Source organism: Abramis brama, assembly GCF_963993115.1.
Source record: "Abramis brama genome assembly, chromosome: 25".
Taxonomy (NCBI): domain Eukaryota; kingdom Metazoa; phylum Chordata; class Actinopteri; order Cypriniformes; family Leuciscidae; genus Abramis; species Abramis brama.
This window is the reverse complement of record NC_139987.1, coordinates 1,524,119-1,540,653: the sequence shown is the minus strand read 5'-3', so window position 1 is coordinate 1,540,653 and position 16,535 is coordinate 1,524,119. Positions and strand designations below refer to the sequence as shown.

At 40.3% G+C, this 16,535-nt stretch overlaps 1 protein-coding gene across 5 annotated transcripts in view; it reads left to right on the top strand.

Annotated features, from left to right (window-relative positions):
* Positions 1-16,535, top strand: part of psd3l (pleckstrin and Sec7 domain containing 3, like) — a 120,666-nt gene that overhangs the window by 85,706 nt on the left and 18,425 nt on the right. For 4 of the 5 annotated variants that reach the window (XM_084103605.1, XM_084103604.1, XM_084103606.1 and 1 more), the window contains one exon: positions 9,748-9,791. In XM_084103605.1, coding sequence (XP_083959731.1) covers positions 9,748-9,791 — 44 coding nt within the window. Of the gene's footprint in view, positions 1-4,975; positions 5,371-9,747; positions 9,792-16,535 lie in introns of those variants that run through there. The other variant, XM_084103608.1, reaches the window with a different exon arrangement.

The window sequence follows — 16,535 nt, the reverse complement described above, 5'->3', positions numbered from 1 at the left end:
CCCATCTTCAATGCTCTAACTGAGGGAAGGAGGTTGTTCCCCAAAATCTCGCAATACATGGCCCCGGTCATCCTCTCCTTAATACAGTGCAGTCGCCCTGTCCCATGTGCAGAAAAACACCCCCAAAGCATGATGCTACCACCCCCATGCTTCACAGTAGGGATGGTGTTCTTGGGATGGTACTCATCATTCTTCTTCCTCCAAACACTTTTAGTGGAATTATGACCAAAAAGTTCTATTTTGGTCTCATCTGACCACATGACTTTCTCCCATGACTCCTCTGGATCATCCAAATGGTCGTTGGCAAACTTAAGACGGGCCTTGACATGTGCTGGTTTAAGCAGGGGAACCTTCCGTGCCATGCATGATTTCAAACCATGACGTCTTAGTGTATTACCAACAGTAACCTTGGAAACGGTGGTCCCAGCTCTTTTCAGGTCATTGACCAGCTCCTCCCGTGTAGTTCTGGGCTGATTTCTCACCTTTCTTAGGATCATTGAGACCCCACGAGGTGAGATCTTGCATGGAGCCCCAGTCCGAGGGAGATTGACAGTCATGTTTAGCTTCTTCCATTTTCTAATGATTGCTCCAACAGTGGACCTTTTTTCACCAAGCTGCTTGGCAATTTCCCCGTAGCCCTTTCCAGCCTTGTGGAGGTGTACAATTTTGTACAATTTTGTCTCTAGTGTCTTTGGACAGCTCTTTGGTCTTGGCCATGTTTGTAGTTGGATTCTTACTGATTGTATGGGGTGGACAGGTGTCTTTATGCAGCTAACAACCTCAAACAGGTGCATCTAATTTAGGATAATAAATGGAGTGGAGGTGGACATTTTAAAGGCAGACTAACAGGTCTTTGAGGGTCAGAATTCTAGCTGATAGACAGGTGTTCAAATACTTATTTGCAGCTGTATCATACAAATAAATAGTTAAAAAATCATACATTGTGATTTCTGGATTTTTTTTTTAGATTATGTCTCTCACAGTGGACATGCACCTACGATGACAATTTCAGACCCCTCCATGATTTCCAAGTGGGAGAACTTGCAAAATAGCAGGGTGTTCAAATACTTATTTTCCTCACTGTATATATATACATGCAAATATTTCTTAAATATATTCATGCATGTGTGTGTGTATTTATATATACAAAATAATCATACACAGTACACACACACATTATGCAAACACAAACTTTTATTTTGGATGCGATTAATCGTGATTAATGGTTGCGATCTGCAGTGTCCAGTGTCATGCGCTCCACGCTCTTCACCCTCACTGGTGGCAGATGCTCTAGAGCCACACAGCTACACTCATATACATGTATTTATAGATCAAATCAACACTTTATATCCCGCCTCTAGTCCCAAATTACATTCAAATGTCAAGTTGTTGTTGTTTTTAGAAGTAGAATGTGCATTAGCTGATCTGGCCTTAAACATGTGTTTTTTTTTTTTGTACAAGTTGATATTAAGAAGCACAAAATATCATAGCATTGTTATCTTAGGAAGTCGCTGGCCAAGGTCGTTATGAATATGAAATCACTTGATGATCATCGCCACATCACTGCTCATTTACAAAGTTCATATAACTCAACTTTGTTGCATTGCCAGAGGTCGTTGTTGCTCATGTCTCCTCAGAACACAGACTTGCATGGCCGTGTCTCTGTAGATCAGCGTCAGTGTGAACGCCTTTAATGAGAGCACATGAAGGCTGATGCGCTGTGTGACATGGCGTCAGTACCAACATAGTCCAACATTCACACTTGTCAGGTACTCAATGCAAAATACAATTGGCTTTAATGAGTGAGTGAAAATAGAGACACTCATGATTCTTGTTTTTGTGTTTTTAATTAAAGATATCTGAATTACCTTCCAAAAAAGGGGGTTTATCTCCGGTAGACCTGTCGGCCTGAGGTCCTGCTGCTGTAAAAACATGGTCCTGCGTCGTGATGTCAGTCGTGTGAATATCCACACCTCCACTACATAATGTTCACAAGCACTTAAGAGAGTGTGAGCGGCCACGGTCTTACTCGTGGTTTACTTTTAACAAATAAATACAGTTACAAATATGCATTTGCTGTGAAAAATTTCTGTCATGCTTTCAGGTTTTTTTTATAATTCAATACAAAATGGTAGTAAAAGTGGATTTAAATGAGATCATGGTTCATTAGTTCACTTCCCTTGAAGGGGTCATGAAATGGAGAATCAAAATGTTCTTGATATTTACACATATATAAGATTGTTTTGATTTGCCAATATATTTATGATTAAGAATTGTGATTTATCACAGATATCTGTGTTTAATGAGTTAATTTATTCACAACATACTTAAATACAGTTATACACGTTTTCCAACTTTGTTTTTATAATTAATTGTATTCTGTTTTTAACTCATTCTAAGTATTATTTAATACTTTGTGTTGATTATTTCCGTGTAACTCTTAGATGTGATTCTGCGAGGCGTGAAGCATTACTGTAGTTATGATGATGCGATGAGCTCCTCCATCTTGTGCGAGGGACTGGAGTGTGTTGCTCTGCTTCACTGTGGGGAACAGATGGACACGATGATGCATCAGCCCGTTGGCTCACTCCTCACATTAAGGCATATTGTCTGGCAAGTGACCATAACGTCTTAAGCAACCCGATGACAAACCTGCTGAGAATAAAATGAACAAAACCTCTCAAAGTGCTCTGTCTTCTGCATTATCTGCGCTATATAGTCCACATGAACTAATAAAGTAGGATATACGTTTCAGTCCTCGGGGTCATACATCTTCTTCTGACTCAAACTCAACTAGGACCGGTTTGGATGTTCTGAAGATGCTAAACTTGAGGGAGATTGAGCAGATTGCATAAATGAGGAATAAACTTGGATTTTCCTTCTTGTTATCATTAATTATTATTCGGCTGTCGTGAGACCGGGATTTCTAACAAAGCAAAATCTGAAGATAACTGGTTGACATAAAAGTAGCATCCATCCGTTCCTCCATCCATCCATCCATCCATCTACCCTTCCATCCATCCATCCATCCATCTACCCTTCCATCCATCCATCCATCCGTCCGTCCATCCATCCATCCACCCTTCCGTCCATCCATCCACCCTTCCATCCGTCCGTGCATTCACCCTTCTGTCCATCCATCTGTTCCTCCATCCATCCATCCATCTACCCTTCCATCCATCCATCCATCCACCCTTCCATCCATCCATCCATTCACCCTTCCATCCATCCACCCTTCCATCATCCATCCATTCACCCTTCTGTCCATCCATCCATCCGTTCACCCTTCCGTCCATCCATCCACCCTTCCGTCCATCCATCCGTTCACCCTTCCGTCCATCCATTCACCCGTCCGTCCGCCCATCCATCCATCCGTCCATCCGTTCACCCTTCCGTCCATCCATTCACCCGTCCGTCCGTCCGTCCATCCATCCATCCATCCGTTCATCCATCCATTCCTCCATCCATCCATTCATCTACCCTTCCATCCATCCATCCATCCGTTCATCCATCCATCCTTTCACCCATCCATCATCTGTTCATCCATCCATCCGTTCCTCATCTTTCCGTTCCTCCATCCATCTACCCTTCCATCCATCCAATCTACCCTTCCGTCCATCCATCCATCCGTTCATCCATCCGTCTGTCCGTCCGTCCGTCCATCCATCCGTCTGTCCGTCCGTCCGTCCATCCATCCATCCATCTGTTCCTCCATCCATCCGTCCATCCATCTTTATTGTAATCATGGTCTGTCTGTCAGTACCACAGTGGCCTGAGCTGTAGTGCAGAGGACATCATCTGTTCTGCAGAATACTGTAGGGCTGTAATAAAGTAATAAAGGGCTCAGCACATTAAACAGAGTAAACCATCATTCACACATATATTATCCCCCATAACATGCCTGTGCTGTATGTTTCTATAGAAAGAATGATGCCAAGACATGTTTGCCTGCAGTGCATTTGTGTTGTAAGCATCACTCCAGAACTGACATCACTGCCTGCTGTTCATGATCTGCACAAGCTGAGCGACCGGTGTGAGTTTAATCACACTGATGATCCGCTCCAGATCTACATTAAATTAGAGTCATTTTTCCTCATTATCCATTTGTCCAGTAGTATTTTCTGTTAGTTGGTCACTGCAGACACCATCCATCATTGCACGGATACTGTAGTCCAACTTATTTACATAGTAAGTAAACTACAGTCAGTAGTGATGAACACTGAGGGGAAATATTTTCCTCTTAAAGAGAATCGTAAACGTGGCGGATGGCAGTTCAGCTTCTTAGTTTTCACAAAGTTTTCACGCAAATTGAGTTATTCCTCCAAAGTGTCCATTGTAGCAACCTTGTAAACATGACTGTCAGCCAATCGGATTAGAGCATTTGCCGTTTTTTTAACGTCTGAAACTTAAATGATTAAACCTGCCTGCTCATAATTTGTTTTATTCCACCCAGTCATGGTGTGTTTACAGAGCATTAGTATGCGTTTTGAACGCTTTGAATTATAGATTCAAACTGAGGTGATGGATTTCTCACAGTAGATCTGTGAATTACTGCCTAGAGCAAGGCATGTTTGGAAGAATCTGCCTCATTATTCCAGAGCTGTTTTTAATATTATTATCATAAACCACCTCAAGACACCCAGAGTTGTGCGTGAAAGTCTTATTGCGTTCAAAAGTAGAATCTTATTTGGCCGTTTCTCCAATAAACTGCATCATTACCATGCGTAGTGTGTGCATGCCTCGGGGCAGCGCTGCACTGTCGTCTGGCTCGTGATCATGTGTGTCTTCTGCTGAGCATCTCTGAGCAGGACCAGGATGGCCTGTGTTCTCTGAGTCTGTTGGGCAGCTCGCATCGGCTGTGTGAAATGTAAATGAATCGATCTCAACATTGGCTCACTTCAGAATGGGAGGAGCACCTCCTCTCCTCTCCCCTTCTCTCTCTCTCTCTCTCTGTGTCTCTCTCACTCTACCAGTCACTGACGTGTTGCTTCAGGGAAACTATCGCTCTGTATCCACACACTCCGGCGAGCGATGTGGGAGAAAGCAGCTTCGCTCGAGTCTTGAAGGCAGGGACGTGTGTGTGTTGCTCGTCTGTTGGTTTCACTCTTCTCCACTCCGCTGCCTCCTCACACGCTCCATCTCCTCTCTCGCTCCGCTCCACGCGCGTGTGTGTGTGTGTGAGGGCTCTAAGCGCCGGAGATGATCGGGGTGAACAGTGTTCAGGGCACGGGGAAGGTCCGCATGCGGCCCGGCGGGTCCGTGAAGTACGGCAGGGAGGAGTCGCTCAGGCGTCAGCCCCAGCACCGCTCCAAGTCCCTCAAAGTGTCCAATTCTGCCGAATTCAACACCGGACTGCCCAAGAAGGAGAAGGTAACCAGCCTGACATTTGCTGTGGTGTTTGTGTGCCTGGAATGGAGATGATTTCTTGGGCATTGTGATGCATATTAACATAATCTGTGTTGTTACTGGACTCTGGTGTTTTTGTGATCAGTGACATGCAGCTGTTCTCCTGCACGCGCACTAACGCTCTTCAGATAGTGCAGCTCTGGTGGTGTAGTTCAGTGTGGTGTGGTTGTGTCTGCAGCACTGGACGCACTCAACAAAATACTGCATTTCCCTCTGGACGAGACGTGTCTGTGTTCTTACACCGGATTTATGTCTGTACCTGAAGCCAACATGATAGATGGCTTTCTTGCTGTTATTGAATGACATGCATGCTGTCTTTAACATCTGTTGTTGTGACTGCATTAACGTGTCACCTTGACCCGGGTTAACAGCGTCTCTGCTTTATTGGTCACTGTGTTTGATTTATGATTCACAGATATGGTTCATGCCAGCGTAACCCGCTCCCTCTTTCACACCCGTGTGTTTTCTGTTCGGTCGGATGTGTGTGTTGTCCTGCGGGCGGCATCCCGCTGTCACTGACACACAGCTCATGTGAGAGGAACATGGCTTTGTGTTTGTACACACATGAACATTGACACTTCTCACTTTGGGTAAACTAACATGGGAAAATACTACACACGCATACAGTAAACGTCTGTGGTTATTGTTTGTGCATTGGTTGCAATTCCTTTAAAGAAAACTGATGATTTAGCTGGATTTAGAGGCTTAAGTGATGCGAGTTGGAGCATATTGGAGTTCATGGGTATATTTGACCATTTTTTACTCTTTAGATTTTGTTAAATAATCACTGATTCAGATTTGTTTGAGTGTATGTATGTATACACACACACACAAACACACACATTGTAATATAATATTATTAATTATATTTAAGATTTTATAATTGTGTTTAATTGTATTTAGAATAGATTTGATATAATCTTTAGCATTTTCCTCCTTTATACGTATAGTACAGTATAGAGTTGGCAGGAAGCAATGTGGGAGACAGCGAGGGGCGATGAGATCGGAAACCACCGTGAGCCGAGCATCAGCTGTATGTTGAAGCGACGCCCACACCGCTATTGACTCCGACAGATTTTTTTGAAACATGGTATTACTATTTTTTACATGCATCAGATCACATTTTTTTTGTAATTTTAAGATTAATTTTAAAATTATACGTCACTAGTGTCGTGACAGAAAGACAAAATAATATTTTCAAACGGATTTCAATTGACATGTTCACCGACAGCAGATTAATGACCATTGTGATCAAATCTGAGCTCTGATGAAGTTCTGCCTGTGTCTGAAGGTTTGAGGCTCAGTCCTGCCGTGTGACTTCTCCTGCGCCAGCCGTCAACTCAGAGACCAATAGGAGCGCAGAACCTGATGACGCAATTAGTGACACAACAACAAACCAACCCTGGCTGGAGACTGTTTTAGTTTGCTGGCCCCCATTCCTGTCCCGCATGTAAACGCTGCTCGCGTGTCGAGTCTTCATGTGTGCGTCAGCAAAAACTAATAAACTATTGAGCACACTCCATTTAGAAAGGGAAATATAAATATTAAATAATTTAATTAAAACAATGGCTGGAGTGTAGCTTCAAGTATTTGTCAGTGAAGTAAACGCTGCTTCAGATTTTTCGTGTAATTATTCAAGTCAACAGGCATAAAGAACAAAGAAATCAACTCTACGCAGTGAGTGTTCTCGGTTTCTTGCAAGTATTGTTTGATTAATGTTAGATATATCTAATGCAAACATTGAATATTCTGACTAGTGCTAGGCAACGATTAATCATGTTTGTGTTTACATAATATACGTGTGTGTACTGTGTATAATTATTTTGCATACACATATGCATGTATATATTTAAGAAATATTTGCATGTATACTGTATATATTTTTTCATAATTTATATTACATATAAATATTTTATATATAAATGACACATTTTTCTTAAATATATACATTAGAGCTGAAACAACTAATCGATTTAATCGATTAAAATCGATTATTAAAATAGTTGTCAACTAATTTAGTCATCGATTAGTTGCTAAATAACTTTTATTTGCCATAAGCGGCTCATTTTATTTGCCGTAAGCGGCTCATTTCGTGCATATTTTAAATCTGCGGTGACCAAAGTGTAGCAGTAATGAGCCACCGGAGGTTTTACTCAGCCAGTACAGCAGGAGAAGTAGCGAATAGCCAATAGCTGGCCTTGTTTTATGTCACATGCTTCCCGCACAGCGTCTGTGCAGCATTCAGCGAGATGGCGAAGGCAGACGGCAGTGGAGCTCGAGAAAGAAAAAGAAAAAAGCGGAAGATAAAACTAATCGAACGAAGCAGCATTCGGCAGTTTAGGATATCGCACAAGATTTGTCAACAAAGAAAACATTTCATCACTGGAGAGTTTTTTTTATCGACACCATCGTATCAATTGATTTTGATTAATATGCGCGAGGGAGAGAGAAGCAAGACAGCGCTCGGGTGAGTGCGCGCGCGCGGCCGGGGCTCTCTCTCTGCTCGTTCTTATATATGCCCTGTCAAGCTGACAGGACTTAAAAACACATGCAATTAATTGTTTTTTCTCGGAACTAATGTTTTTGTTGGAACGAAAGTTTACATCGTATGTTTCTCCGGAATCAGCCAGCGCGAAGGACGTCTATATTCCGATTGGTTGCTGGCGTTTGCCGCTGAACCGCGTCATAGCTTATTACCATAAAGTTGAGCTACTTTCAACTTTCTAATTGATTTCACAGCATAAGCTATAAAGCTGTTTCCCAGGTATAAGCTGTGTGTTTACAGGAAATAAATAAATAAATAAAATGCAATTTGCTGCAACTGTATTCTGTTTTATTCTTATTCTTCGTGAAAATATGTTCTGCAAGATTCATTAATAAGCTTTGTTCGGGATGTTAAACTACTTTAGGAGCCCAAAGGACTGCCATGGTGAAAACATTATTTGAAATCTCCTTGTGAAATTTGCTAGAGTACGTATGGGTCAGTGTTTTGATTGCAGAAGAGTTCGACAAAGGCTTACTAACACATAATAAAACAACTCCAGGTATGTTTTTGATGAGGATATGACAATGCAAAATGGTTAAAATCTCTAAAAAGTATGTTGAATGATAAAGACCCTTTGTTAATAATTTACTTGGGGGAAAAATGGGCAAAACTAAAATATAAGTACATAAACCGATTAATCGATTAATTGTAAAAATAATCGTCCGATTAATCGATTATCAAAATAATCGTTAGTTGCAGCCCTAATATACATGCATATGTGTGTATTTACAGTATATATACAAAATAATTATACACAGTACACACACATATATTATGTAAACACAAACTTTTATTTTGGATGTGATTAATCATTGCCCAGCCCTAACTGTGACACATTGCATGATCTACAACAGTGAACTGGTTTGGCTTTGAAACCTCGCCACGACAGGCATTTTGAGCAAGAAGTGCATTTGATCATTCACATCAGTGTTCATCATTCACATCAGTGTTCACCGATCTTGTGTGTGCTTACACATACATGCGTTCAAAAGCAGACGTGTGTCAGTCAGAAAACACAGACTGGTTTCATGACTTCTTTTTTTTTTTTTTTGCACCAGTACTTCCCAGTACTACAAGACCACAGCCATACGGTCATGACCCATCATGTGTGGTCTAGCAGCTTCACGTAACCTCAGCTGACGTGTGTTCAGTGTTATGAGAGTCTTCTCAGGGTCGCATCAGTGTTACGGTGAGGTTACTTCATTGTGAAATCAGATGACAGTCTGTCTATTGTATCTGGCATGCTCATGAATGTAGCGACGCTTGTCATTTGAGACCTGCACGGATGTGTGGCGTGGTTCTGAACGTGTGCATGTGGTCTGTGTCCTTATCCTCATGCTAACAAATGAGATATCTGCAGCATTTTGAGGTTTAGCTTGACCTTTTCGCTCATACTTCACGCAGGAGTCTGGGTGTGCATTTGCATAAATACTGCAAATGAATTGTGTGACATTTTCACAATGAATTTCACTGATGGCATTGCATGAGAAAGATCCATTAGTGTCCAGAGGAGACAGTGTTTCATTATAACCGATTCTACAGTGGCGGACTTCATAATAACTCAGTGAGATGGTAGTATTAAATTAAAGACCACAAGCATCGTTCTGGGACGTTTTACACAGCCATGATGTTACAGTTACACAGATCACACATAACATGGGACAGATCTCACATGTTAAGAACAGTTATTTCAGGAGGCTTAATGAGTATCTTCTACTTCAGGTGAATAGGAATTCTATTAAAACTGAATGCATACCATACTAAGCCTTTTTCTTTTTCTGTTTTTTTCCATGCAGGTGTTGTATAACTCCATCAAGAATGAGAAGCTGGAATGGGCCGTGTAAGTACTTACACATTCACCACCATCATTCATGTCTGTTAAAGCAGAAATAAAAAGAGTTGACAGACAATTGTGGAGAAAAAGCAATGAATTGTGCTTTAAGAGATCAGGAAATGTGCAGGCTGGATTCAAGCTGGCATTCCCTTGAGCACATGCAATATTCACTGGCCCGCAGACCCTACACCACCTCCTTTCTAAAGCCTCGAGTCCTTACAAGGGGTGAAAGAAATGACTGGTTTTATTTTTATCTTCGTCATCGCTGGCTCTGGTGCCCGTAACTCACCAATACACATCAAATACATGCTCCAATTAAGGCCCAAAACATGTGTGATGGTGTGCTTTTCAGTCAAATGATTAGATTGGTGGCATTTGAGACATGAGCTGTAATTATGATCTTGAAAACATGACATTAGACTGTCAGTGTTCCTCACTGATAACAGTCATAGAGCGAGACATCGTCCCATTGTGCCAGATTACAGCCAGCCCTCGCCAACTCTCTGCTCCAACCTAGGGGTGTGTGATATTGACAAAACATGATCTCTCTCGATATTTTCTGGGATTTTATCAGTAACGATAATTAGACGATATTTTGCTGAGTGTGTTTATTGTGCTGGTACCTTGCCAGGTTTAGCACTGCCATGGACTGTTGACTCTTAAAGGTTTTGATATTCTTCATATTCCGTGTGGTGGCAGGGACAGAAATAATTTTTTCCAATATGTTTTAATAGATTTTTACCTTTTATGGGCATTTTTACTTTTATAAATCTATTTTTTAAACCTAATTATATGCATGCATCATCTTTTGTGTCAATTTCATAAATTAAATTGAATTCAATTATAATAATAAGACACAATAGGGCTGTTACCAAATTAAGTATGAACAAACTGCATCTTTGCAGTGCAGAGGAAACACAGAAGCTGCATTTGAAGTGGCATTTAGATGCATTTACACTGTTCAGTGCAGCTCAGAGGTGACCAATGAATAACCTGCAGCTACAAATGCAGAAATAATGTTTTGATGTTTTAAACATAAAACGTTGAATATTGATATTTGAAATGATTTACAGCATGAAAAAACCACCAGTAGGTGGTAGCAGGTCACCGTTAATGAGTTAGTTAGTCGTTCAACCGATTCTTTCAAACGGCTGATTCATTCAGGAACGAAGCATGTGACTGTCTTAATCTATCTTAGTCACTGATTCAACTGATTCGGTCAAAAAACAAAGCAATACACATTAAAACATGCACTGTTTTGAACGTATAAACACAAGATAAGAAAACAAAACATACATATATGATTCCGTAAACAACAAAAAAATAAAATAATTCTGCGGTAATCAACATTATGCCGGAATTTAGTATTGAAGCTGGAATGTTTCTTTAAATCAACTTTCCTACAAAGCAGTGTTTATCAGAATGGTTGCCAAACAACACACCGACCACAGTGGTGCAGTAATACTGAATTAATGAGGTCACAGGTGTGCGTTTATAGAGTATTTTACAACAGCTGCAAACGTCACATCAAATATTTTGCTTGGAGGGAATTTAGTTAAAAATGGATTTCATAGATGTAGAAAAATATATTTTTTTTAAAAATCTGTTTCTGTTTCAATGACTGAAGTCTGACAAGGATGACAGAATTGTAATGTTGGGTGAACTATCCCTTTCTATTTGTTGTAGATTAAAAAATGTAACGGTTGTAGAGATTTTGAAATTTGGCACATTGACTGTAAAGGGACTGAACATTTCTCGTTTTAACCCTTGAACTTACACTTTTGAAACTTGTTTAGTCCGCATTCAGTTTTTACTGGGATTCTTTGGAACTTTCCATTTAAAAAAAAATCCCACCAATTTTGTTCATTATGTACAAACTTGGCTCAAAGGTTCTTTAGCGCAAACCTCACAAAAGTTACAGTTTGTATTTTAATTTTTCAAAATTGTTGCTCATCAATGCCCTCATGAACAGGAGGTGAGGCATATTGAAATGGTACTTGGTAAATGTTATTGCCATCTTACCCTGAATGTACCTGAAGAATCATGGGACAACACCACCTTCTGCCCCAGAAATCTCAGTAAAGATGGTTAACACATGAGTAATTACAGTAGGCATGTCAAGTTGTGAGAGTGGTCTCTTTAGATTTCAATGGCCAAAGTTAATTCACTAATAAAGTCGACCGTGAAGACAAGTGCTACTGTGTCTTAGCAATGCTTTTACATGATAAGGTGACCTTGGGACAATGCCATGAGGGCCCATAGTTTCACCACAATAGTGCCTTCTGCTGTAGATTTTTCTCTTCTTTCGCACCTGACTTAAATTCACATCTGACAAGGCATTTTATGCTATTCTGACTGCATAAAATGCCTAAGAATTATAGTTACCGGACCGCAATCTAACCCCACCTAAGAGTCTCACACTGAGTTGAACGACGTCTCGTTCCTTTTTGAACACTATCACTTGGGAGTAAGATCTCTAGTGTTCCCCTAACCTGCCCCGCAGCATTAACCAGACCATGCCTTCGAATAGGCTTTACGCCCGGAGGATCTCAGACCAATTTCAGAGAGAATCCCACCAGCAAAAAAAATACAACAGTTTTTATAGAATACTGTATATACCACGGCAAAGGTGACGTGATTCATTACATCATTTTCCTACAATGTGATTGGTTCTTATTCAGCAAACCCTTCTGTTACTAGGTAGAAGCTTTGTTATTCAAAGTCATGAGTTTATACATTTAGATATCTGTCTTTCATTTCACCTTTTGTTATATTTCGGACATGATTCAGTCACACTGACTGACTTTGACCAAAGTGTTTGGAAACATTTCAGGCATATAATTGTTAATCCTGCAATAAAAATAAATGTTAGTTATAATTAAATAAATCCATCACACTTCTTAGAACCGGCAGACAGTGTTGGTAACATTACAACATTGGGCGGCAGTGGCTCAGTGGTTCATGTAGATGTAGACTGGACCGGCAGACAGTGTTGGTAACATTACAACATTGGGCGGCAGTGGCTCAGTGGTTCATGTAGATTGTCTACAAACCGAAAGGTTGGTGGTTCAATCCCCTGTTCCACTTGACCAAGTGTCGAGGTGTCCATGAGCAAGACACCTAACCCCAGCTGCTCCCGACGAGCTGGATGGCGCCTTGCATGGCTGACACCGCCGTCGGTGTATGAATGAGTGAGTGAATGGGTGAATGTGAGGCAATGTAAAGCGCTTTGGTGGCCATAGGTCTGTGAAAGCGCTATATAAATGCAGTCCATTTACCATTTACCATTTACAAGTAACACAAGTTATGTAATCAGATTACTTTTTTCAACTAGTAAATTAACACATTACTTTTAAAATTTACACAAAAAGATCTGCGTGTGTGTGAAAACATAGAGTATTGTAGTTCTAGACTAAATGTGAACATCATTTTACTCATCTCACTTGCACAAAAACACGTTCAGTGTTCCTCAAAATGAATAAAAACGTGAAAAGCAAACTCTAATTATTACGCAAACCTGCAATAATTAAATACGTTAAATTACACAAATATACTTTGTATTTAGAGAAAAAGTGACGCTAAAGTAACGCAACTAACCCTTTTTACATTACTTTCCATAAAAAGTAACTAACATAATTAGTAACCTTTTTAGCAAGTAGCGCAATATTGAAAAGCATTACTTCTAAAAAATAACGTTCCCCAACGTTGCCAGCTGAACACCAGAAAATACCGTAACGGACTGTTATTGCTTAACCTCTCAGTCAAGAGCACTGTGGTAAAAGTATACGCACTCTCCATATGACATCATCAGCAGGGTCCGTCCACACTGTCGTGTCCAGAGAACAACAGCACATGTGCAAGTGACTTGAGCGCTTGAAAACAGAGTCCACTGGAACGCCTCTTTCCACGCTCCCGGCCAACGGAGTACACTTTGAAAGGCTTGTGTGCTAAACTGTGCGCGAGACGGAGCGTAACGCAGAAAGTATACCCAGGATGACTTTAAGGGATGGAACAGACCCAAACAGGGGCACATATCAGTCCCTCACCCATAATCTGATGGAGATGTCTCTGTATCTCATTCAGCTCGATCTGTAAGGGCTACAAAGGGGCCGAGAGCAACACTCAGTCACAAGCCCATAATTCCTGACAAAAACAAATACGGCTTGTTGTCTTTGTTTACAAATCTTATGAGTTTTGAGAGTATATTTTAACACCTAAAGTAATTTCATTACATTTTCAGATATTTCATATTGTCTTGGGGTAACATGGACACAAATGCATCTTTCATTCCTTTGGTGTTGAAGGTTACAATTATACATTCTTCACATGTGAAATAGCCTTTGCCCTCCAACAGCGGTTAACTCTTTCTGATTGCTCTGCTATACAAGCAGCACTTATTTAGTCTGGCCCTGTCCAGTGTAGATCAGAGTGAAAGAGCCAGTGGAGACACATGCCACCTGTGAACTTTTGGTCAATAGCTGTAAATAATCGACTCATTTAAAAATGTTTGCTGCTGTATTTTAAATTGTATTAGATAATCATAAACTAAAGCAAATGAAACCGCTATCGTCAGATGTATGAAATGTCAGCTCCAATTGATATTTTAATAGATTGTCAACATTTCTCATCTGGTGATGGTTTAATATGTAAAGTATTTCTTCGTGTATGATGCGCAGACGTTTCCAGCCCTATTTCATTAGATGATTTTATTTAAATGTGCAAAAGTGCAGCTGATTCACATAAAGTGCAGTTGTGTTATTAAAGTCTGTTCATTTGTCATCTTGCTGAAATAATCTGCCTCCATCATCATATATCTGGGTTTTTATAGCGTTTTCTAGAGTACGTAGAGACTGAGCACTAAACAGAGAGAGGGAGAATGAAAGGACCTGTAATGTGAAGTTGAAATGAGGGTGAAATGAATTGTTTTCTGATTTGAGGTACAGTATGTTGATGTGAGCAGGTAAATCCCATCTGCCGGTTAATGGTGTGATTCAGCTAGAGTAAGTGCAGGAAAACTTCTAAAAGGGTTATTTATATACCGAGACTAGGGACTGTGCTGTGAGTCCGTCTGCAGACTGAGACTACTCTGACTCGTTGCCTAAGTCAGTATTTATTAATGCTTCTTTTTGTCAGCTTCTTTTGAAGAATATTCTGTGTACGTGAAGGGCATCTTTGAGCATTTATACTCCTCCTGAAACTCGACTAATGTCACAGAGGAAGTAGTGGTCTCGAGCTTCAAACATATTATTGCAAGCCGAGGTAAATGGCTGCTATTGGGATTGTTAGTTTCCTAGCAACGTGACTGACAGAAGCTCAGACCTTCAGGACAGAGTCCGGCAGAGTGCTCACATTGAAGTCTTTGTCCCTTCATGCATCTCCTCAACCGTTAATGTATAGACGCGCGGTAGTGAAGTGTCCGTTTAGTGCCATGTGCCCAGTTACAGACCCTCTGCAAGTTGTGACCTCTGATGGTCATGCGATGCGGCGGTCACATGATTAAAGCTGTCTGTCTTTAATCTTCTCCTCCTGCTGTGTGAAACAAAGAGAAGGACACCAGATTTACCACTGTTGTCTTTAGATGCACTTAGATTAAAACTTAATGCATATTTCACCCAAAAACAATTTTTAAAAACACGTTAAACCGTTTTGCACCTACTGAACACAAAGGAGAAGTTTTGAAGAACTGGTTGCAGTAAATGAATGAGCATTGAAGCTTTCAAGCCTTGAAAAGGATTCAAAACACCTTAAAAGTAGTCTATACAAGCTTCTTCAGAAGTCTCTTCTCAGAACAGGCCTAAACTAAAGTCATGCACTGCTGTTCAAAAGTCTCTTCTGCTCATCAAGGCTGCATATATTTGATACAAATACAGTAAACACTGAGAAATATTATGATAATTTAAAATGTTTTCTGTTTTCTATGTGAATATATAGTAAAATGTAATTTATTCCTGTGATCAAAGCTGAATTTTCAGCATCATTACTCCAGTCTTCAGTGTCACATGATCCTTCAGGCAAGAAACATTTATTATGATTATCATATTTATCATTATTATATTATCAGGATTCTTTAATGAATGGAAAGTTCAAATAAACAGCATTTATTTGAAATAGAAATCCTTAAAATATATATATCTTACTAACGACAAACTTTTGAACGGTAGTATACATTCATCATGCATCAAAGGTTAATCGCAAAAACTAATTTAAAGTGTTAAAGTTGGAAGTAACAATATAAATGACGCACACATGAATTCTCTTGTGTTGAATCTGTGTTGTTTTGAGACTCAATTTACTATTTTGCAAATCATATAATCGCCCCAACTTGGCTAAAAAACATTATACATTATAATATAATATAATCTTTTTTATACAAAATTCAGTTTAGTGTGTTAATTGCAGCAGGCATATAGCTGACTTTTGTGAATAAGTTGCTATAAAAGAGCACATGAATTACATTTGCAAGAATGACAATGCCTCCGGGTGTGTTGACACTGGGCAGGTTTGGTTGGGTTACAGTGAACTCTGGTGCGACTGCTCTGTTAGTGCGGCTCACTTGAATAAGTGTGAACGCTGCCATCTGAACCCTGGTGTACGCCAAACAAGCGAACCGAGACGCTGAAAAGATGAGTCTCGGTCCGCTTCCAAACTAACTCTGGTGCGGCTCGATTGAAATATGAGCGCAAAACGGACCAAAGACACGTAAACGAACCAAAAACAGGACATGATGTCATGAGATACCACCCTAAAAAG